This window comes from Bufo bufo, chromosome 1 (assembly GCF_905171765.1).
Source record: "Bufo bufo chromosome 1, aBufBuf1.1, whole genome shotgun sequence".
In the NCBI taxonomy this organism is placed as follows: Eukaryota; Metazoa; Chordata; class Amphibia; order Anura; family Bufonidae; genus Bufo; species Bufo bufo.
Genome location: NC_053389.1, coordinates 807,578,787 through 807,600,809, shown reverse-complemented (window position 1 = coordinate 807,600,809; position 22,023 = coordinate 807,578,787). Strand labels below are relative to the sequence as shown.

The window sequence follows — 22,023 nt, the reverse complement described above, 5'->3', positions numbered from 1 at the left end:
CAGCTCTGGAGTATAATACAGGATGTGACTCAGGATCAGTACAGGATAAGTAATGTAATGTATGTACACAGTGACTGCACCAGCAGAATAGTGAGTGCAGCTCTGGAGTATAATACAGGATGTAACTCAGGATCAGTACAGGATAAGTAATGTATGTACACAGTGACTGCACCAGCAGAATAGTGAGTGCAGCTCTGGAGTATAATACAGGATGTAACTCAGGATCAGTACAGGATAAGTAATGTAATGTATGTACACAGTGACTGCACCAGCAGCATAGTGAGTGCAGCTCTGGGGTTTAATACAGGATGTGACTCAGGATCAGCAATGTAATGTATGATATAGATAGATAGATATAATACATATCATACATACACACATCATAACATTTTATAATAAATATATTTATAATTTTTTTATTATTATTATTATGTAAGAAAATATAGTAAAACCCCAGTGATTAATGTCATCGGTAGAAAAACTATACAAAAAAAAAAAAAGTACAAGCAACATGTTGCATAGAAAAAGTAGAAAACGGTGTAAATCTTCGCCCTGTGAGCGCCATGTCCGCGCTGGAGACATCTGCACAGTAGAGGCCGAGCTTCAACCAACAGCAGCCACCTCCAACTGTGAGACTGCAACTCCCAGCATGCGGCAGTCAGGACGTGCTGGAGGTTGTGGTTGACCCACAGCAGCACTCCACCCTCGCAAAGTCCGGATTTCCCCCGACACATCAGACCCAGCCTTCGGGTAGTGTATTATTACAGGGGCGCCTGCTTGGTGCCTCATACCTCGGCGGGGTCAGACGCCTACGCAGTCTCTAATGGTAAATGTCCAGGGACTACTCATGAAGGAACACCTCACTTAAAGGGGAAGTCTGGTTACGCCCTTTTAGGTGTGTGTCAAGATGGTGGACCGCCATAAACAGCAACCAGGAAGACCTAGCAGCAGTCTGCATTGTATGTCGATGGGTGGTGTGTATCCGCAGGTGATTGTGGAGGGTCCCGTGACCAGCTAGGTCTGGGGTCCTCCATATAACGATGTCATTTGCTTCTATTACAGGTGAGGTCAGGATCTCTGATCTACACCTGAGTTATGTAAAGTTATAGCTATGAGATCGGTGGGACCCCGTACCCCGCTGAGCCCCCCCGGTCGAGCATGCGCATTCCAATCATTTCTATGGGAGTACAGCACTAGCCAAGCTCTACAACTGCCTTAGAGATGAATGGAGCGGCTGTTTCAGGGGCTCCACGGGGTACGGGGCCCCCAATCTCTTTATCTGATAGTTATCCCCTACCCTGTGGATAAGGGAATAACGTTACAAAACCAGAATACCCCTTTAAGTGAAATGTTCCTCCATAAATGGACCTTATCTAACAGGGAGGGCGCAGGGTGAAGTTCCCTCACACTCCACTAGGTGTCACCGCTGGCTTTAGATCATTTTCAGCAGCCGGAGGAGACGGTCGTGTCTATAAATGGCGCCACAGGTGATTGTCCGTCTTTACGCATGTACGGGGCTGACATCACAGGGGCTTCTGCTTCAGTCCGAACACAGCGATGAAGATGATGATCTCTGTGAAGGCCGGGAGCGCACTGCGGAAAGAGAACACGTCAGGGCTTAATGGGATTGTTCACTCCTGGGAAACCCCCCCAGAGTAGCCGCACCCTCAGTGGGAATCACATTGACCGGGTCCCTGCCCCCAGAGTGGCCGCACCCTCAGTGGGAAATCACATTGACCGGATCCCTGCCCCCCAGAGTGGCCGTACCCTCAGTGGGAATCACACTGACCGGGTCCCTGCCCCCCAGAGTGGCCGTACCCTCAGTGTGAATCACATTTACTGGGTCCCTGCCCCCCAGAGTGGCCGTACCCTCAGTGGGAATCACATTGACCGGACCCCTGCCCCCCAGAATGGCCGTACCCTCAGTGGGAATCACATTGACCGGGTCTCTGCCCCCCAGAGTGGCCGCACCCTCAGTGGGAATCACATTGACCGGGTCTCTGCCCCCCACAGTGGCCGTACCCTCAGTGGGAATCATATTGACCGGGTCTCTGCCCCACAGAGTGGCCGTACCCTCAGTGGGAATCACACTGACCGGGTCTCTGCCCCCCAGAGTGGCCCTACCCTTAGTGGGAATCACACTGACCGGGTCCCTGCCCCCCAGAGTGGCCGTACCCTCAGTGGGAATCACATTGACCGGGTCTCTGCCCCACACAGTGGCCGTACCCTCAGTGGGAATCACACTGACCGGGTCTCTGCCCCCCAGAGTGGCCCTACCCTTAGTGGGAATCACACTGACCGGGTCCCTGCCCCCCAGAGTGGCCGTACCCTCAGTGTGAATCACATTTACTGGGTCCCTGCCCCCCAGAGTGGCCGTACCCTCAGTGGGAATCACATTGACCGGACCCCTGCCCCCCAGAATGGCCGTACCCTCAGTGGGAATCACATTGACCGGGTCTCTGCCCCCCAGAGTGGCCGCACCCTCAGTGGGAATCACATTGACCGGGTCTCTGCCCCCCACAGTGGCCGTACCCTCAGTGGGAATCACATTGACCGGGTCTCTGCCCCACAGAGTGGCCGTACCCTCAGTGGGAATCACACTGACCGGGTCTCTGCCCCCCAGAGTGGCCCTACCCTTAGTGGGAATCACACTGACCGGGTCCCTGCCCCCCAGAGTGGCCGTACCCTCAGTGGGAATCACATTGACCAGATCCCTGCCCCCCAGAGTGGCCGTACCCTCAGTGGGAATCACACTGACCAGGTCCATGCCCCCCCAGAGTGGCCGTACCCTCAGTGGGAATCACATTGATCGGGTCTCTGCCCCACAGAGTGGCCGTACCCTCAGTGGGAATCACACTGACCGGGTCCCTGCCCCCCAGAGAGGCCGTACCCTCAGTGGGAATCACACTGACCTAGTCCCTGCCCCCCAGAGAGGCCGTACCCTCAGTGGGAATCACACTGACCTGGTCCATGCCCCGCAGAGAGGCCGTACCCTCGGTGGGAATCACACTGACCTGGTCCCTGCCCCCCAGAGAGGCCGTACCCTCGGTGGGAATTACATTGACCAGGTCTCTGCCCCACAGAGTGGCCGTACCCTCAGTGGGAATCACACTGACCGGGTCCCTGCCCCCCAGAGAGGCCGTACCTTCAGTGGGAATCACACTGACCTAGTCCCTGCCCCCCAGAGAGGCCGTACCCTCAGTGGGAATCTCACTGACCTGGTCCATGCCCCGCAGAGAGGCCGTACCCTCGGTGGGAATCACACTGACCTGGTCCCTGCCCCCCAGAGAGGCCGTACCCTCGGTGGGAATCACATTGACCAGGTCTCTGCCCCACAGAGTGGCCGTACCCTCAGTGGGAATCACACTGACCGGGTCCCTGCCCCCCAGAGAGGCCGTACCCTCAGTGGGAATCACACTGACCTAGTCCCTGCCCCCCAGAGAGGCCGTACCCTCAGTGGGAATCACACTGACCTGGTCCATGCCCCGCAGAGAGGCCGTACCCTCGGTGGGAATCACACTGACCTGGTCCCTGCCCCCCAGAGAGGCCGTACCCTCGGTGGGAATCACATTGACCAGGTCTCTGCCCCACAGAGTGGCCATACCCTTAGTGGGAATCACACTGACCGGGTCCCTGCCCCCCAGAGAGGCCGTACCCTCAGTGGGAATCACACTGACCTAGTCCCTGCCCCCCAGAGAGGCCGTACCCTCAGTGGGAATCACACTGACTTGGTCCATGCCCCGCAGAGAGGCCGTACCCTCGGTGGGAATCACACTGACCTGGTCCCTGCCCCCCAGAGAGGCCGTACCCTCAGTGGAAATCACATTGACCGTTGGGTCCCTTTCGCTGGGTTCCGGCTCCATCGTTCCGTCTCCCTGCATCAATATCTGATTTGACGCCGGTGACCTGGCTGCAGTGGTGACGAGTCACATGACTGATGGGTGATACATCATAGATGCGGCCATTCATTGGCTGCAGTGGCCACGTCACCAGCGTCAAACCGGATATCGAGGGAGCGAAGAAGCCAGAACCCGGTGGTAGGGACAAGGTCACTATGATTCCCACCGATGATCCGGCCTTGCTGGGGGGGGGGGGGTATCTGAAGAAAAGGTCCTCGGGGGTGAACAACCCCTTTAAGCTTTCATGCAGCAGTCAGCCATGAACACTCCCAATCTGAGCCCTTCCCTCTCTTTAACCTCTTAGATGCCTGGCCTGCGTGTGTATAGGGGAGTCAGCTGAACAAGCAGGAGTCTATGTGTATGCACAGCTGCCTCTCAGTAACAGTAGGGGGCGACACAGTCCACTGTAACCCCCTTCGTTACTGAGGACAACTCTAGGAGGGGGAGGGGGGGTCCGAGTCGGCCATATTTTCCACTCCCTACCCCCTACACACCTGCAGAAACCAAAGATATACCAATAGGAGGTGCACTCCCACTTCTGGGTGACAAACAGGGCCAGGCTGACCGATGCGGAGCAGTGCGCGGCCAGGGCTGAGGGCGGAGTCAAGGAAGGAAGCAGCAGGGAGGAGACCACTTACCTGCACAGAGCGAATATCCACCAGTACACCGCGCACGTCCAGCCCTCGAAGAGGTAGAAGAGGAGAGCAACGCTGGCGCTGGCGTGGGCTCCGATGGCTGCCGCGCGCAGGAAGGGGTTATGGACAAACAATGAGACTCCTGCCCGTGACCGCCCCCCACCGTATCGCTGCAGCGCGCCCTGAGAGCCCAGGAAATGTCCTGGTGACAGGAGGAGGTTACACCATCGGCCAGCAGGTGGCACTGTGCTGCCGCCTGCATACAGTAAGGGGACGCTCACACAAACGCAAAAACAAGGATAGGCAAAATACGGAAGGCGTCCGTGTTCCATTGACTCCATTGAGACTGCAAAGCGCATCGGGTCGATGGCGCGTCACAGTCACCTTCATGGTGTCGTTGTATTCTTCTGGCGGCTGGGGTCATGGATAACGGTAAGGTGGCGGACGCCATTCTTCCGTTCAGTCTAATGACTAGCGACTATACGACTGTAGGTGGCGCTGTGTGACCATAAAATGTGACCTGCATACAAGCCGTGGAGAGAGGCGCCACCTACAGGACAAGGAATACTTTCACATTTACGCGGTTAGTCAGGACGCTGCATGGTACATTGTCACGAAGTCTCAGCGAGTGAACTGCTGTGCCCTCCGCTCCAAGAGTGTGAGCTCCTCTGCCTAGCTCTGTTACACTGACCACCTGCAGATGGCGCCATAAATCAGCCTGCTGTACTGTGGCAATGGAACGCAGCTTCTCCCAGTGACATGATGTCACAGAACGGCTCAGTGATGTCACTGCACCCAGCACAGTAGTGGGCAGACTGGGAGCTCCGCCTTCAGTAGTCACAGAGAGGAGAGGCTTATGATGGGCTTCATGTGACGGGACCCCGGACATCCCAGGTGCTGTGTCATGGGGTCAGATCATGGCTGGGGTGAGGTGGTGGGGGCCACAGATCATGGCTGGGGTGAGGTGGTGGGGGCCACAGATCATGGCTGGGGTGAGGTGGTGGGGGCCACAGATCATGGCTGGGGTGAGGTGGTAGGGGCCACAGATCATGGCTGGGGTGAGGTGGTGGGGGCCACGGATCATGGCTGGGGTGAGGTGGTGGGGGCCACGGATCATGGCTGGGGTGAGGTGGTGGGGGCCACAGATCATGGCTGGGGTGAGGTGGTGGAGGCCAAAGGTCCTAGGCTCTCAATTGTGTCATCCGTTGACATTTCCCCTTCAAATATCAGAACATCACTATAAGGTGGAATTCCCCTTTAAATTTCCCGTGGAGACTCCAGATGGAGCTACGGGCAGCGGTGCAGGAAGGATACACAGGAGGCTCTGCGAGTTACTGAACATGGAAACCCCGGAGAAGAATCCGGCAAACTCAATGACGAACATCCCCAATGTCACCGACAGCGCCACGATCAACCTGCAGGAGAGAGATGGCGGTTATACAGGAGGAGGCGGACCATAACTGTGTCACCCTGCAGGGGGAGGGGCAACCATAGCTCCCTTCTATATGTATCACCCTGCAGGAGGAGGAGCAGACTCATAGCTCCTTCTATATGTATCACCCTGCAGGAGGAGGAGCAGACTCATAGCTCCTTCTATATGTATCACCCTGCAGGAGGAGGAGCAGACTCATAGCTCCTTCTATATGTATCACCCTGCAGGAGGAGGAGCAGACTCATAGCTCCTTCTATATGTATCACCCTGCAGGAGGAGGGGCAGACTCATAGCTCCTTCTATATGTATCACCCTGCAGGAGGAGGGGCAGACTCATAGCTCCTTCTATATGTATCACCCTGCAGGAGGAGGAGCAGACTCATAGCTCCTTCTATATGTATCACCCTGCAGGAGGAGGGGCAGACTCATAGCTCCTTCTATATGTATCACCCTGCAGGAGGAGGAGCAGACTCATAGCTCCTTCTATATGTATCACCCTGCAGGAGGAGGGGCAGACTCATAGCCCCTTCTATATGTATCACCCTGCAGGAGGAGGAGCAGACTCATAGCTCCTTCTATATGTATCACCCTGCAGGAGGAGGAGCAGACTCATAGCTCCTTCTATATGTATCACCCTGCAGGAGGAGGGGCAGACTCATAGCTCCTTCTATATGTATCACCCTGCAGGAGGAGGAGCAGACTCATAGCTCCTTCTATATGTATCACCCTGCAGGAGGAGGAGCAGACTCATAGCTCCTTCTATATGTATCACCCTGCAGGAGGAGGAGCAGACTCATAGCTCCTTCTATATGTATCACCCTGCAGGAGGAGGGGCAGACTCATAGCTCCTTCTATATGTATCACCCTGCAGGAGGAGGAGCAGACTCATAGCTCCTTCTATATGTATCACCCTGCAGGAGGAGGAGCAGACTCATAGCTCCTTCTATATGTATCACCCTGCAGGAGGAGGAGCAGACTCATAGCTCCTTCTATATGTATCACCCTGCAGGAGGAGGAGCAGACTCATAGCTCCTTCTATATGTATCACCCTGCAGGAGGAGGAGCAGACTCATAGCTCCTTCTATATGTATCACCCTGCAGGAGGAGGAGCAGACTCATAGCTCCTTCTATATGTATCACCCTGCAGGAGGAGGGGCAGACTCATAGCTCCTTCTATATGTATCACCCTGCAGGAGGAGGAGCAGACTCATAGCTCCTTCTATATGTATCACCCTGCAGGAGGAGGAGCAGACTCATAGCTCCTTCTATATGTATCACCCTGCAGGAGGAGGAGCAGACTCATAGCTCCTTCTATATGTATCACCCTGCAGGAGGAGGAGCAGACTCATAGCTCCTTCTATATGTATCACCCTGCAGGAGGAGGAGCAGACTCATAGCTCCTTCTATATGTATCACCCTGCAGGAGGAGGGGCAGACTCATAGCTCCTTCTATATGTATCACCCTGCAGGAGGAGGAGCAGACTCATAGCTCCTTCTATATGTATCACCCTGCAGGAGGAGGGGCAGACTCATAGCTCCTTCTATATGTATCACCCTGCAGGAGGAGGAGCAGACTCATAGCTCCTTCTATATGTATCACCCTGCAGGAGGAGGAGCAGACTCATAGCTCCTTCTATATGTATCACCCTGCAGGAGGAGGGGCAGACTCATAGCTCCTTCTATATGTATCACCCTGCAGGAGGAGGGGCAGACTCATAGCTCCTTCTATATGTATCACCCTGCAGGAGGAGGAGCAGACTCATAGCTCCTTCTATATGTATCACCCTGCAGGAGGAGGGGCAGACTCATAGCTCCTTCTATATGTATCACCCTGCAGGAGGAGGAGCAGACTCATAGCTCCTTCTATATGTATCACCCTGCAGGAGGAGGAGCAGACTCATAGCTCCTTCTATATGTATCACCCTGCAGGAGGAGGGGCAGACTCATAGCTCCTTCTATATGTATCACCCTGCAGGAGGAGGAGCAGACTCATAGCTCCTTCTATATGTATCACCCTGCAGGAGGAGGGGCAGACTCATAGCTCCTTCTATATGTATCACCCTGCAGGAGGAGGAGCAGACTCATAGCTCCTTCTATATGTATCACCCTGCAGGAGGAGGAGCAGACTCATAGCTCCTTCTATATGTATCACCCTGCAGGAGGAGGAGCAGACTCATAGCTCCTTCTATATGTATCACCCTGCAGGAGGAGGGGCAGACTCATAGCTCCTTCTATATGTATCACCCTGCAGGAGGAGGAGCAGACTCATAGCTCCTTCTATATGTATCACCCTGCAGGAGGAGGAGCAGACTCATAGCTCCTTCTATATGTATCACCCTGCAGGAGGAGGAGCAGACTCATAGCTCCTTCTATATGTATCACCCTGCAGGAGGAGGAGCAGACTCATAGCTCCTTCTATATGTATCACCCTGCAGGAGGAGGGGCAGACTCATAGCTCCTTCTATATGTATCACCCTGCAGGAGGAGGAGCAGACTCATAGCTCCTTCTATATGTATCACCCTGCAGGAGGAGGGCAGACTCATAGCTCCTTCTATATGTATCACCCTGCAGGAGGAGGAGCAGACTCATAGCTCCTTCTATATGTATCACCCTGCAGGAGGAGGGGCAGACTCATAGCTCCTTCTATATGTATCACCCTGCAGGAGGAGGAGCAGACTCATAGCTCCTTCTATATGTATCACCCTGCAGGAGGAGGAGCAGACTCATAGCTCCTTCTATATGTATCACCCTGCAGGAGGAGGGCAGACTCATAGCTCCTTCTATATGTATCACCCTGCAGGAGGAGGAGCAGACTCATAGCTCCTTCTATATGTATCACCCTGCAGGAGGAGGAGCAGACTCATAGCTCCTTCTATATGTATCACCCTGCAGGAGGAGGAGCAGACTCATAGCTCCTTCTATATGTATCACCCTGCAGGAGGAGGGGCAGACTCATAGCTCCTTCTATATGTATCACCCTGCAGGAGGAGGAGCAGACTCATAGCTCCTTCTATATGTATCACCCTGCAGGAGGAGGGGCAGACTCATAGCTCCTTCTATATGTATCACCCTGCAGGAGGAGGAGCAGACTCATAGCTCCTTCTATATGTATCACCCTGCAGGAGGAGGGGCAGACTCATAGCTCCTTCTATATGTATCACCCTGCAGGAGGAGGAGCAGACTCATAGCTCCTTCTATATGTATCACCCTGCAGGAGGAGGAGCAGACTCATAGCTCCTTCTATATGTATCACCCTGCAGGAGGAGGAGCAGACTCATAGCTCCTTCTATATGTATCACCCTGCAGGAGGAGGAGCAGACTCATAGCTCCTTCTATATGTATCACCCTGCAGGAGGAGGGGCAGACTCATAGCTCCTTCTATATGTATCACCCTGCAGGAGGAGGAGCAGACTCATAGCTCCTTCTATATGTATCACCCTGCAGGAGGAGGAGCAGACTCATAGCTCCTTCTATATGTATCACCCTGCAGGAGGAGGAGCAGACTCATAGCTCCTTCTATATGTATCACCCTGCAGGAGGAGGGGCAGACTCATAGCTCCTTCTATATGTATCACCCTGCAGGAGGAGGAGCAGACTCATAGCTCCTTCTATATGTATCACCCTGCAGGAGGAGGAGCAGACTCATAGCTCCTTCTATATGTATCACCCTGCAGGAGGAGGAGCAGACTCATAGCTCCTTCTATATGTATCACCCTGCAGGAGGAGGGGCAGACTCATAGCTCCTTCTATATGTATCACCCTGCAGGAGGAGGAGCAGACTCATAGCTCCTTCTATATGTATCACCCTGCAGGAGGAGGAGCAGACTCATAGCTCCTTCTATATGTATCACCCTGCAGGAGGAGGGGCAGACTCATAGCTCCTTCTATATGTATCACCCTGCAGGAGGAGGAGCAGACTCATAGCTCCTTCTATATGTATCACCCTGCAGGAGGAGGAGCAGACTCATAGCTCCTTCTATATGTATCACCCTGCAGGAGGAGGGGCAGACTCATAGCTCCTTCTATATGTATCACCCTGCAGGAGGAGGAGCAGACTCATAGCTCCTTCTATATGTATCACCCTGCAGGAGGAGGAGCAGACTCATAGCTCCTTCTATATGTATCACCCTGCAGGAGGAGGAGCAGACTCATAGCTCCTTCTATATGTATCACCCTGCAGGAGGAGGGGCAGACTCATAGCTCCTTCTATATGTATCACCCTGCAGGAGGAGGGGCAGACTCATAGCTCCTTCTATATGTATCACCCTGCAGGAGGAGGAGCAGACTCATAGCTCCTTCTATATGTATCACCCTGCAGGAGGAGGAGCAGACTCATAGCTCCTTCTATATGTATCACCCTGCAGGAGGAGGAGCAGACTCATAGCTCCTTCTATATGTATCACCCTGCAGGAGGAGGAGCAGACTCATAGCTCCTTCTATATGTATCACCCTGCAGGAGGAGGAGCAGACTCATAGCTCCTTCTATATGTATCACCCTGCAGGAGGAGGAGCAGACTCATAGCTCCTTCTATATGTATCACCCTGCAGGAGGAGGGGCAGACTCATAGCTCCTTCTATATGTATAACCCTGCAGGAGGAGGAGCAGACTCATAGCTCCTTCTATATGTATCACCCTGCAGGAGGAGGAGCAGACTCATAGCTCCTTCTATATGTATCACCCTGCAGGAGGAGGAGCAGACTCATAGCTCCTTCTATATGTATCACCCTGCAGGAGGAGGGGCAGACTCATAGCTCCTTCTATATGTATCACCCTGCAGGAGGAGGAGCAGACTCATAGCTCCTTCTATATGTATCACCCTGCAGGAGGAGGGGCAGACTCATAGCTCCTTCTATATGTATCACCCTGCAGGAGGAGGGGCAGACTCATAGCTCCTTCTATATGTATCACCCTGCAGGAGGAGGGGCAGACTCATAGCTCCTTCTATATGTATCACCCTGCAGGAGGAGGGGCAGACTCATAGCTCCTTCTATATGTGTCACCCTGCAGGAGGAGGGGCAGACTCATGGCTCCTTCTATATGTATCACCCTGCAGGAGGAGGGGCAGACTCATAGCTCCTTCTATATGTATCACCCTGCAGGAGGAGGAGCAGACTCATAGCTCCTTCTATATGTATCACCCTGCAGGAGGAGGGGCAGACTCATAGCTCCTTCTATATGTATCACCCTGCAGGAGGAGGAGCAGACTCATAGCTCCTTCTATATGTATCACCCTGCAGGAGGAGGAGCAGACTCATAGCTCCTTCTATATGTATCACCCTGCAGGAGGAGGGGCAGACTCATAGCTCCTTCTATATGTATCACCCTGCAGGAGGAGGGGCAGACTCATAGCTCCTTCTATATGTATCACCCTGCAGGAGGAGGGCAGACTCATAGCTCCTTCTATATGTATCACCCTGCAGGAGGAGGAGCAGACTCATAGCTCCTTCTATATGTATCACCCTGCAGGAGGAGGAGCAGACTCATAGCTCCTTCTATATGTATCACCCTGCAGGAGGAGGAGCAGACTCATAGCTCCTTCTATATGTATCACCCTGCAGGAGGAGGAGCAGACTCATAGCTCCTTCTATATGTATCACCCTGCAGGAGGAGGGGCAGACTCATAGCTCCTTCTATATGTATCACCCTGCAGGAGGAGGAGCAGACTCATAGCTCCTTCTATATGTATCACCCTGCAGGAGGAGGAGCAGACTCATAGCTCCTTCTATATGTATCACCCTGCAGGAGGAGGGGCAGACTCATAGCTCCTTCTATATGTATCACCCTGCAGGAGGAGGAGCAGACTCATAGCTCCTTCTATATGTATCACCCTGCAGGAGGAGGAGCAGACTCATAGCTCCTTCTATATGTATCACCCTGCAGGAGGAGGAGCAGACTCATAGCTCCTTCTATATGTATCACCCTGCAGGAGGAGGAGCAGACTCATAGCTCCTTCTATATGTATCACCCTGCAGGAGGAGGAGCAGACTCATAGCTCCTTCTATATGTATCACCCTGCAGGAGGAGGGGCAGACTCATAGCTCCTTCTATATGTATCACCCTGCAGGAGGAGGGGCAGACTCATAGCTCCTTCTATATGTATCACCCTGCAGGAGGAGGAGCAGACTCATAGCTCCTTCTATATGTATCACCCTGCAGGAGGAGGAGCAGACTCATAGCTCCTTCTATATGTATCACCCTGCAGGAGGAGGGGCAGACTCATAGCTCCTTCTATATGTATCACCCTGCAGGAGGAGGAGCAGACTCATAGCTCCTTCTATATGTATCACCCTGCAGGAGGAGGAGCAGACTCATAGCTCCTTCTATATGTATCACCCTGCAGGAGGAGGAGCAGACTCATAGCTCCTTCTATATGTATCACCCTGCAGGAGGAGGAGCAGACTCATAGCTCCTTCTATATGTATCACCCTGCAGGAGGAGGGGCAGACTCATAGCTCCTTCTATATGTATCACCCTGCAGGAGGGGGGGCAGACTCATAGCTCCTTCTATATGTATCACCCTGCAGGAGGAGGAGCAGACTCATAGCTCCTTCTATATGTATCACCCTGCAGGAGGAGGAGCAGACTCATAGCTCCTTCTATATGTATCACCCTGCAGGAGGAGGAGCAGACTCATAGCTCCTTCTATATGTATCACCCTGCAGGAGGAGGAGCAGACTCATAGCTCCTTCTATATGTATCACCCTGCAGGAGGAGGAGCAGACTCATAGCTCCTTCTATATGTATCACCCTGCAGGAGGAGGAGCAGACTCATAGCTCCTTCTATATGTATCACCCTGCAGGAGGAGGGGCAGACTCATAGCTCCTTCTATATGTATCACCCTGCAGGAGGAGGAGCAGACTCATAGCTCCTTCTATATGTATCACCCTGCAGGAGGAGGAGCAGACTCATAGCTCCTTCTATATGTATCACCCTGCAGGAGGAGGAGCAGACTCATAGCTCCTTCTATATGTATCACCCTGCAGGAGGAGGAGCAGACTCATAGCTCCTTCTATATGTATCACCCTGCAGGAGGAGGGGCAGACTCATAGCTCCTTCTATATGTATCACCCTGCAGGAGGAGGGGCAGACTCATAGCTCCTTCTATATGTATCACCCTGCAGGAGGAGGAGCAGACTCATAGCTCCTTCTATATGTATCACCCTGCAGGAGGAGGGGCAGACTCATAGCTCCTTCTATATGTATCACCCTGCAGGAGGAGGAGCAGACTCATAGCTCCTTCTATATGTATCACCCTGCAGGAGGAGGAGCAGACTCATAGCTCCTTCTATATGTATCACCCTGCAAGAGGAGGGGCAGACTCATAGCTCCTTCTATATGTATCACCCTGCAGGAGGAGGAGCAGACTCATAGCTCCTTCTATATGTATCACCCTGCAGGAGGAGGGGCAGACTCATAGCTCCTTCTATATGTATCACCCTGCAGGAGGAGGGGCAGACTCATAGCTCCTTCTATATGTATCACCCTGCAGGAGGAGGAGCAGACTCATAGCTCCTTCTATATGTATCACCCTGCAGGAGGAGGAGCAGACTCATAGCCCCTTCTATATGTATCACCCTGCAGGAGGAGGGGCAGACTCATAGCTCCTTCTATATGTATCACCCTGCAGGAGGAGGAGCAGACTCATAGCTCCTTCTATATGTATCACCCTGCAGGAGGAGGAGCAGACTCATAGCTCCTTCTATATGTATCACCCTGCAGGAGGAGGGGCAGACTCATAGCTCCTTCTATATGTATCACCCTGCAGGAGGAGGAGCAGACTCATAGCTCCTTCTATATGTATCACCCTGCAGGAGGAGGAGCAGACTCATAGCTCCTTCTATATGTATCACCCTGCAGGAGGAGGGCAGACTCATAGCTCCTTCTATATGTATCACCCTGCAGGAGGAGGAGCAGACTCATAGCTCCTTCTATATGTATCACCCTGCAGGAGGAGGGGCAGACTCATAGCTCCTTCTATATGTATCACCCTGCAGGAGGAGGGGCAGACTCATAGCTCCTTCTATATGTATCACCCTGCAGGAGGAGGAGCAGACTCATAGCTCCTTCTATATGTATCACCCTGCAGGAGGAGGAGCAGACTCATAGCTCCTTCTATATGTATCACCCTGCAGGAGGAGGAGCAGACTCATAGCTCCTTCTATATGTATCACCCTGCAGGAGGAGGAGCAGACTCATAGCTCCTTCTATATGTATCACCCTGCAGGAGGAGGGGCAGACTCATAGCTCCTTCTATATGTATCACCCTGCAGGAGGAGGGGCAGACTCATAGCTCCTTCTATATGTATCACCCTGCAGGAGGAGGAGCAGACTCATAGCTCCTTCTATATGTATCACCCTGCAGGAGGAGGGGCAGACTCATAGCTCCTTCTATATGTATCACCCTGCAGGAGGAGGAGCAGACTCATAGCTCCTTCTATATGTATCACCCTGCAGGAGGAGGGGCAGACTCATAGCTCCTTCTATATGTATCACCCTGCAGGAGGAGGAGCAGACTCATAGCTCCTTCTATATGTATCACCCTGCAGGAGGAGGAGCAGACTCATAGCTCCTTCTATATGTATCACCCTGCAGGAGGAGGGCAGACTCATAGCTCCTTCTATATGTATCACCCTGCAGGAGGAGGAGCAGACTCATAGCTCCTTCTATATGTATCACCCTGCAGGAGGAGGAGCAGACTCATAGCTCCTTCTATATGTATCACCCTGCAGGAGGAGGGGCAGACTCATAGCTCCTTCTATATGTATCACCCTGCAGGAGGAGGAGCAGACTCATAGCTCCTTCTATATGTATCACCCTGCAGGAGGAGGGGCAGACTCATAGCTCCTTCTATATGTATCACCCTGCAGGAGGAGGGCAGACTCATAGCTCCTTCTATATGTATCACCCTGCAGGAGGAGGGGCAGACTCATAGCTCCTTCTATATGTATCACCCTGCAGGAGGAGGGGCAGACTCATAGCTCCTTCTATATGTATCACCCTGCAGGAGGAGGAGCAGACTCATAGCTCCTTCTATATGTATCACCCTGCAGGAGGAGGGGCAGACTCATAGCTCCTTCTATATGTATCACCCTGCAGGAGGAGGGGCAGACTCATAGCTCCTTCTATATGTATCACCCTGCAGGAGGAGGAGCAGACTCATAGCTCCTTCTATATGTATCACCCTGCAGGAGGAGGGGCAGACTCATAGCTCCTTCTATATGTATCACCCTGCAGGAGGAGGGGCAGACTCATAGCTCCTTCTATATGTATCACCCTGCAGGAGGAGGGGCAGACTCATAGCTCCTTCTATATGTATCACCCTGCAGGAGGAGGAGCAGACTCATAGCTCCTTCTATATGTATCACCCTGCAGGAGGAGGAGCAGACTCATAGCTCCTTCTATATGTATCACCCTGCAGGAGGAGGGGCAGACTCATAGCTCCTTCTATATGTATCACCCTGCAGGAGGAGGGGCAGACTCATAGCTCCTTCTATATGTATCACCCTGCAGGAGGAGGAGCAGACTCATAGCTCCTTCTATATGTATCACCCTGCAGGAGGAGGAGCAGACTCATAGCTCCTTCTATATGTATCACCCTGCAGGAGGAGGGGCAGACTCATAGCTCCTTCTATATGTATCACCCTGCAGGAGGAGGAGCAGACTCATAGCTCCTTCTATATGTATCACCCTGCAGGAGGAGGAGCAGACTCATAGCTCCTTCTATATGTATCACCCTGCAGGAGGAGGAGCAGACTCATAGCTCCTTCTATATGTATCACCCTGCAGGAGGAGGAGCAGACTCATAGCTCCTTCTATATGTATCACCCTGCAGGAGGAGGAGCAGACTCATAGCTCCTTCTATATGTATCACCCTGCAGGGGGAGGAGCAGACTCATAGCTCCTTCTATATGTATCACCCTGCAGGAGGAGGGGCAGACTCATAGCTCCTTCTATATGTATCACCCTGCAGGAGGAGGGGCAGACTCATAGCTCCTTCTATATGTATCACCCTGCAGGAGGAGGAGCAGACTCATAGCTCCTTCTATATGTATCACCCTGCAGGAGGAGGGGCAGACTCATAGCTCCTTCTATATGTATCACCCTGCAGGAGGAGGAGCAGACTCATAGCTCCTTCTATATGTATCACCCTGCAGGAGGAGGAGCAGACTCATAGCTCCTTCTATATGTATCACCCTGCAGGAGGAGGGCAGACTCATAGCTCCTTCTATATGTATCACCCTGCAGGAGGAGGGGCAGACTCATAGCTCCTTCTATATGTATCACCCTGCAGGAGGAGGAGCAGACTCATAGCTCCTTCTATATGTATCACCCTGCAGGAGGAGGGCAGACTCATAGCTCCTTCTATATGTATCACCCTGCAGGAGGAGGGGCAGACTCATAGCTCCTTCTATATGTATCACCCTGCAGGAGGAGGGGCAGACTCATAGCTCCTTCTATATGTATCACCCTGCAGGAGGAGGAGCAGACTCATAGCTCCTTCTATATGTATCACCCTGCAGGAGGAGGAGCAGACTCATAGCTCCTTCTATATGTATCACCCTGCAGGAGGAGGGGCAGACTCATAGCTCCTTCTATATGTATCACCCTGCAGGAGGAGGAGCAGACTCATAGCTCCTTCTATATGTATCACCCTGCAGGAGGAGGAGCAGACTCATAGCTCCTTCTATATGTATCACCCTGCAGGAGGAGGAGCAGACTCATAGCTCCTTCTATATGTATCACCCTGCAGGAGGAGGGAGCAGACTCATAGCTCCTTCTATATGTATCACCCTGCAGGAGGAGGGGCAGACTCATAGCTCCTTCTATATGTATCACCCTGCAGGAGGAGGAGCAGACTCATAGCTCCTTCTATATGTATCACCCTGCAGGAGGAGGAGCAGACTCATAGCTCCTTCTATATGTATCACCCTGCAGGAGGAGGGGCAGACTCATAGCTCCTTCTATATGTATCACCCTGCAGGAGGAGGGGCAGACTCATAGCTCCTTCTATATGTATCACCCTGCAGGAGGAGGGGCAGACTCATAGCTCTTTCTATATGTATCACCCTGCAGGAGGAGGAGCAGACTCATAGCTCCTTCTATATGTATCACCCTGCAGGAGGAGGGGCAGACTCATAGCTCCTTCTATATGTATCACCCTGCAGGAGGAGGAGCAGACTCATAGCTCCTTCTATATGTATCACCCTGCAGGAGGAGGAGCAGACTCATAGCTCCTTCTATATGTATCACCCTGCAGGAGGAGGAGCAGACTCATAGCTCCTTCTATATGTATCACCCTGCAGGAGGAGGGGCAGACTCATAGCTCCTTCTATATGTATCACCCTGCAGGAGGAGGAGCAGACTCATAGCTCCTTCTATATGTATCACCCTGCAGGAGGAGGAGCAGACTCATAGCTCCTTCTATATGTATCACCCTGCAGGAGGAGGGGCAGACTCATAGCTCCTTCTATATGTATCACCCTGCAGGAGGAGGAGCAGACTCATAGCTCCTTCTATATGTATCACCCTGCAGGAGGAGGAGCAGACTCATAGCTCCTTCTATATGTATCACCCTGCAGGAGGAGGGGCAGACTCATAGCTCCTTCTATATGTATCACCCTGCAGGAGGAGGGGCAGACTCATAGCTCCTTCTATATGTATCACCCTGCAGGAGGAGGAGCAGACTCATAGCTCCTTCTATATGTATCACCCTGCAGGAGGAGGAGCAGACTCATAGCTCCTTCATAGCTCCTTCTATATGTATCACCCTGCAGGAGGAGGAGCAGACTCATAGCTCCTTCTATATGTATCACCCTGCAGGAGGAGGGGCAGACTCATAGCTCCTTTATATGTATCACCCTGCAGGAGGAGGAGCAGACTCATAGCTCCTTCTATATGTATCACCCTGCAGGAGGAGGGGCAGACTCATAGCTCCTTCTATATGTATCACCCTGCAGGAGGAGGAGCAGACTCATAGCTCCTTCTATATGTATCACCCTGCAGGAGGAGGAGCAGACTCATAGCTCCTTCTATATGTATCACCCTGCAGGAGGAGGAGCAGACTCATAGCTCCTTCTATATGTATCACCCTGCAGGAGGAGGGCAGACTCATAGCTCCTTCTATATGTATCACCCTGCAGGAGGAGGGGCAGACTCATAGCTCCTTCTATATGTATCACCCTGCAGGAGGAGGAGCAGACTCATAGCTCCTTCTATATGTATCACCCTGCAGGAGGAGGAGCAGACTCATAGCTCCTTCTATATGTATCACCCTGCAGGAGGAGGAGCAGACTCATAGCTCCTTCTATATGTATCACCCTGCAGGAGGAGGAGCAGACTCATAGCTCCTTCTATATGTATCACCCTGCAGGAGGAGGAGCAGACTCATAGCTCCTTCTATATGTATCACCCTGCAGGAGGAGGAGCAGACTCATAGCTCCTTCTATATGTATCACCCTGCAGGAGGAGGAGCAGACTCATAGCTCCTTCTATATGTATCACCCTGCAGGAGGAGGGGCAGACTCATAGCTCCTTCTATATGTATCACCCTGCAGGAGGAGGAGCAGACTCATAGCTCCTTCTATATGTATCACCCTGCAGGAGGAGGGGCAGACTCATAGCTCCTTCTATATGTATCACCCTGCAGGAGGAGGAGCAGACTCATAGCTCCTTCTATATGTATCACCCTGCAGGAGGAGGAGCAGACTCATAGCTCCTTCTATATGTATCACCCTGCAGGAGGAGGAGCAGACTCATAGCTCCTTCTATATGTATCACCCTGCAGGAGGAGGAGCAGACTCATAGCTCCTTCTATATGTATCACCCTGCAGGAGGAGGAGCAGACTCATAGCTCCTTCTATATGTATCACCCTGCAGGAGGAGGGGCAGACTCATAGCTCCTTCTATATGTATCACCCTGCAGGAGGAGGAGCAGACTCATAGCTCCTTCTATATGTATCACCCTGCAGGAGGAGGGGCAGACTCATAGCTCCTTCTATATGTATCACCCTGCAGGAGGAGGAGCAGACTCATAGCTCCTTCTATATGTATCACCCTGCAGGAGGAGGGGCAGACTCATAGCTCCTTCTATATGTATCACCCTGCAGGAGGAGGGGCAGACTCATAGCTCCTTCTATATGTATCACCCTGCAGGGGGAGGGGCAGACTCATAGCTCCTTCTATATGTATCACCCTGCAGGAGGAGGAGCAGACTCATAGCTCCTTCTATATGTATCACCCTGCAGGAGGAGGGGCAGACTCATAGCTCCTTCTATATGTATCACCCTGCAGGAGGAGGAGCAGACTCATAGCTCCTTCTATATGTATCACCCTGCAGGAGGAGGAGCAGACTCATAGCTCCTTCTATATGTATCACCCTGCAGGAGGAGGGGCAGACTCATAGCTCCTTCTATATGTATCACCCTGCAGGAGGAGGGGCAGACTCATAGCTCCTTCTATATGTATCACCCTGCAGGAGGAGGGGCAGACTCATAGCTCCTTCTATATGTATCACCCTGCAGGAGGAGGAGCAGACTCATAGCTCCTTCTATATGTATCACCCTGCAGGAGGAGGAGCAGACTCATAGCTCCTTCTATATGTATCACCCTGCAGGAGGAAGGGCAGACTCATAGCTCCTTCTATATGTATCACCCTGCAGGAGGAGGGGCAGACTCATAGCTCCTTCTATATGTATCACCCTGCAGGAGGAGGGGCAGACTCATAGCTCCTTCTATATGTATCACCCTGCAGGAGGAGGAGCAGACTCATAGCTCCTTCTATATGTATCACCCTGCAGGAGGAGGGGCAGACTCATAGCTCCTTCTATATGTATCACCCTGCAGGAGGAGGGGCAGACTCATAGCTCCTTCTATATGTATCACCCTGCAGGAGGAGGAGCAGACTCATAGCTCCTTCTATATGTATCACCCTGCAGGAGGAGGAGCAGACTCATAGCTCCTTCTATATGTATCACCCTGCAGGAGGAGGAGCAGACTCATAGCTCCTTCTATATGTATCACCCTGCAGGAGGAGGAGCAGACTCATAGCTCCTTCTATATGTATCACCCTGCAGGAGGAGGGGCAGACTCATAGCTCCTTCTATATGTATCACCCTGCAGGAGGAGGGGCAGACTCATAGCTCCTTCTATATGTATCACCCTGCAGGAGGAGGGGCAGACTCATAGCTCCTTCTATATGTATCACCCTGCAGGGGGAGGGGCAGACAGTATCGCCCTGTACAGTTTGGTACTCACTCTGTATCCGCGGCCTTGAACTGCTCCTGTGTGTAATCCAGCGGCAGACAGGCCAGGACGTTATTCTCCTAGGAGAGCAGACATTGTCAGGTGAAGTACACGGCCGCCCCCTCCTCAGATAGTGACAACAATATTCTATGGAGATGGGTTATAATGAAAAGTTCACTTTTTTTTTTTACCAGATCCTGATTATTTTCAAGTTCTCTACTTCTTGTCAGTGAATGGAAACCAGGGTGGCTGCCTTGTTACCAGAGAGCTGAGACACATTGTACTGAGCTTTGAACCTGCACACAGGGCAAGACCAGGATATGTAACAATGACTGCTAGGAACCATTCACTGACAGCAAGCAGAGGTCTTGTGAAGAACGTCACCATGGCCTATGATGCCAGACCTTGCAGAATGTAATATATATCTATATAGCGGACGCTTCAGTCATGGAATTGAGTTCCTTACCCGTGACCAGAAGATGGTGATGACGATGACGAGGTGGGCTGTCAGCGTCAGGAAGCGGGAGGGCACCAGACCGCTGGGCACCGCCATCACACCTGCAGCACAAAGAGCCCCGTCACTTCTCCGCACAGGCCGTCCAATGGAGCGTGACAGATGGCTGAAGGGGTGGGGCTTCACAAAGGGGGTGGGGCTTCAGTAAGAGTGGAAGACTTTACCAGTGGAGCTTCAATAAAGGGGCAGGCCTTCACTAAAGGGGAGGAGCTTCAGTAAGAGGGGCAGGGCTTCAGTAAGAGGGGCAGGGCTTCAGTAAAATGGGCAGGGCTTCAGTAAGAGGGGCAGGGCTTCACTAAAGGGGAGGAGCTTCAGTAAGAGGGGCAGGTTTCAGTAAGAGGGGCAGGTCTTCAGTAAAATGGGCAGGGCTTCAGTAAGAGGGGCAGGGCTTCACTAAAGGGGAGGAGCTTCAGTAAGAGGGGCAGGTTTCAGTAAGAGGGGCAGGTCTTCAGTAAAATGGGCAGGGCTTCAGTAAGGGGGTGGGGCTTCAGTAAGAGGGGCAGGGCTTCTGTAAGAGGGGCAGGGCTTCAGTAAGAGGGGCAGGGCTTCAGTAAAATGGGCAGGGCTTCAGTAAGAGGGGCAGGGCTTCTGTAAGAGGGGCAGGGCTTCTGTAAGAGGGGCAGGGCTTCTGTAAGAGGGGCAGGGCTTCAGTAAGAGGGGCAGGGCTTCAGTAAGAGGGGCAGGGCTTCAGTAAAATGGGCAGGGCTTCAGTAAGAGGGGCAGGGCTTCAGTAAGAGGGGCAGGGCTTCAGTAAGAGGGCAGGGCTTCAGTAAGAGGGCAGGGCTTCAGTAAGAGGGGCAGGGCTTCAGTAAGAGGGGCAGGGCTTCGGTAAGAGGGGAGGGGCTTAGGCTTCGGTAAAGGCGCAGGGCTTCCGTTAGAGGGGCAGGGCTTCGGTAAGAGGGCGGGCATTAGGGGGAAACATGGGAGCTCTGGACACAGTGTAAGGAAGCCAGGATGTACACATTGTAGACAGGCAATGCTGAGGACACCACACCGGTCCTCTGGCTGTAGAACCAGCCACAGCGCGGTCTCCCAGAGCCTCCCTCACAACCCCCGGCCCCCGCCATTACCTGCTCCTAGGACGGCTTCTTCGGCGTTGCTAAGCGACCAGCCGCCGTTGCTGTGGTCTGAAGTCGCGCGATAGGCGGAGTCGCGTCACGGCCAATAGGATTGCAGGAAACTCCACACACGTCACCACGAGGGCGGAGACATGTTGCTAGCGGTTGGACTAAGACAAAATGTCTGCGGGAGGGGGGCGGATAGTGCGGGTCATACATATCTGTATGAGAGTGCGGGTTG

The 22,023-nt window shown here is 52.8% G+C and overlaps 1 protein-coding gene across 2 annotated transcripts; it reads right to left on the bottom strand.

Annotated features, from left to right (window-relative positions):
- Window positions 1-1,144: 1,144 nt before the first annotated feature.
- Window positions 1,145-21,848, bottom strand: TMEM107 (transmembrane protein 107). 2 transcript variants are annotated; one of them, XM_040415189.1, is made up of 6 exons: window positions 21,795-21,848; window positions 20,677-20,768; window positions 20,223-20,290; window positions 5,849-5,949; window positions 4,538-4,634; window positions 1,145-1,593 (listed from the first exon to the last, which is right to left on the bottom strand). In XM_040415189.1, the coding sequence occupies exons 2-6, from the start codon at window positions 20,761-20,763 to the stop codon at window positions 1,524-1,526; spliced, it is 423 nt and encodes a 140-aa protein (XP_040271123.1). In that variant the 5' UTR covers window positions 20,764-20,768; window positions 21,795-21,848; the 3' UTR covers window positions 1,145-1,523. The 2 variants fall into 2 exon arrangements, with proteins under 2 accessions (XP_040271123.1, XP_040271124.1); XM_040415190.1 differs by lacking the exon at window positions 4,538-4,634 and adding an exon at window positions 4,394-4,490.
- Window positions 21,849-22,023: the final 175 nt, after the last annotated feature.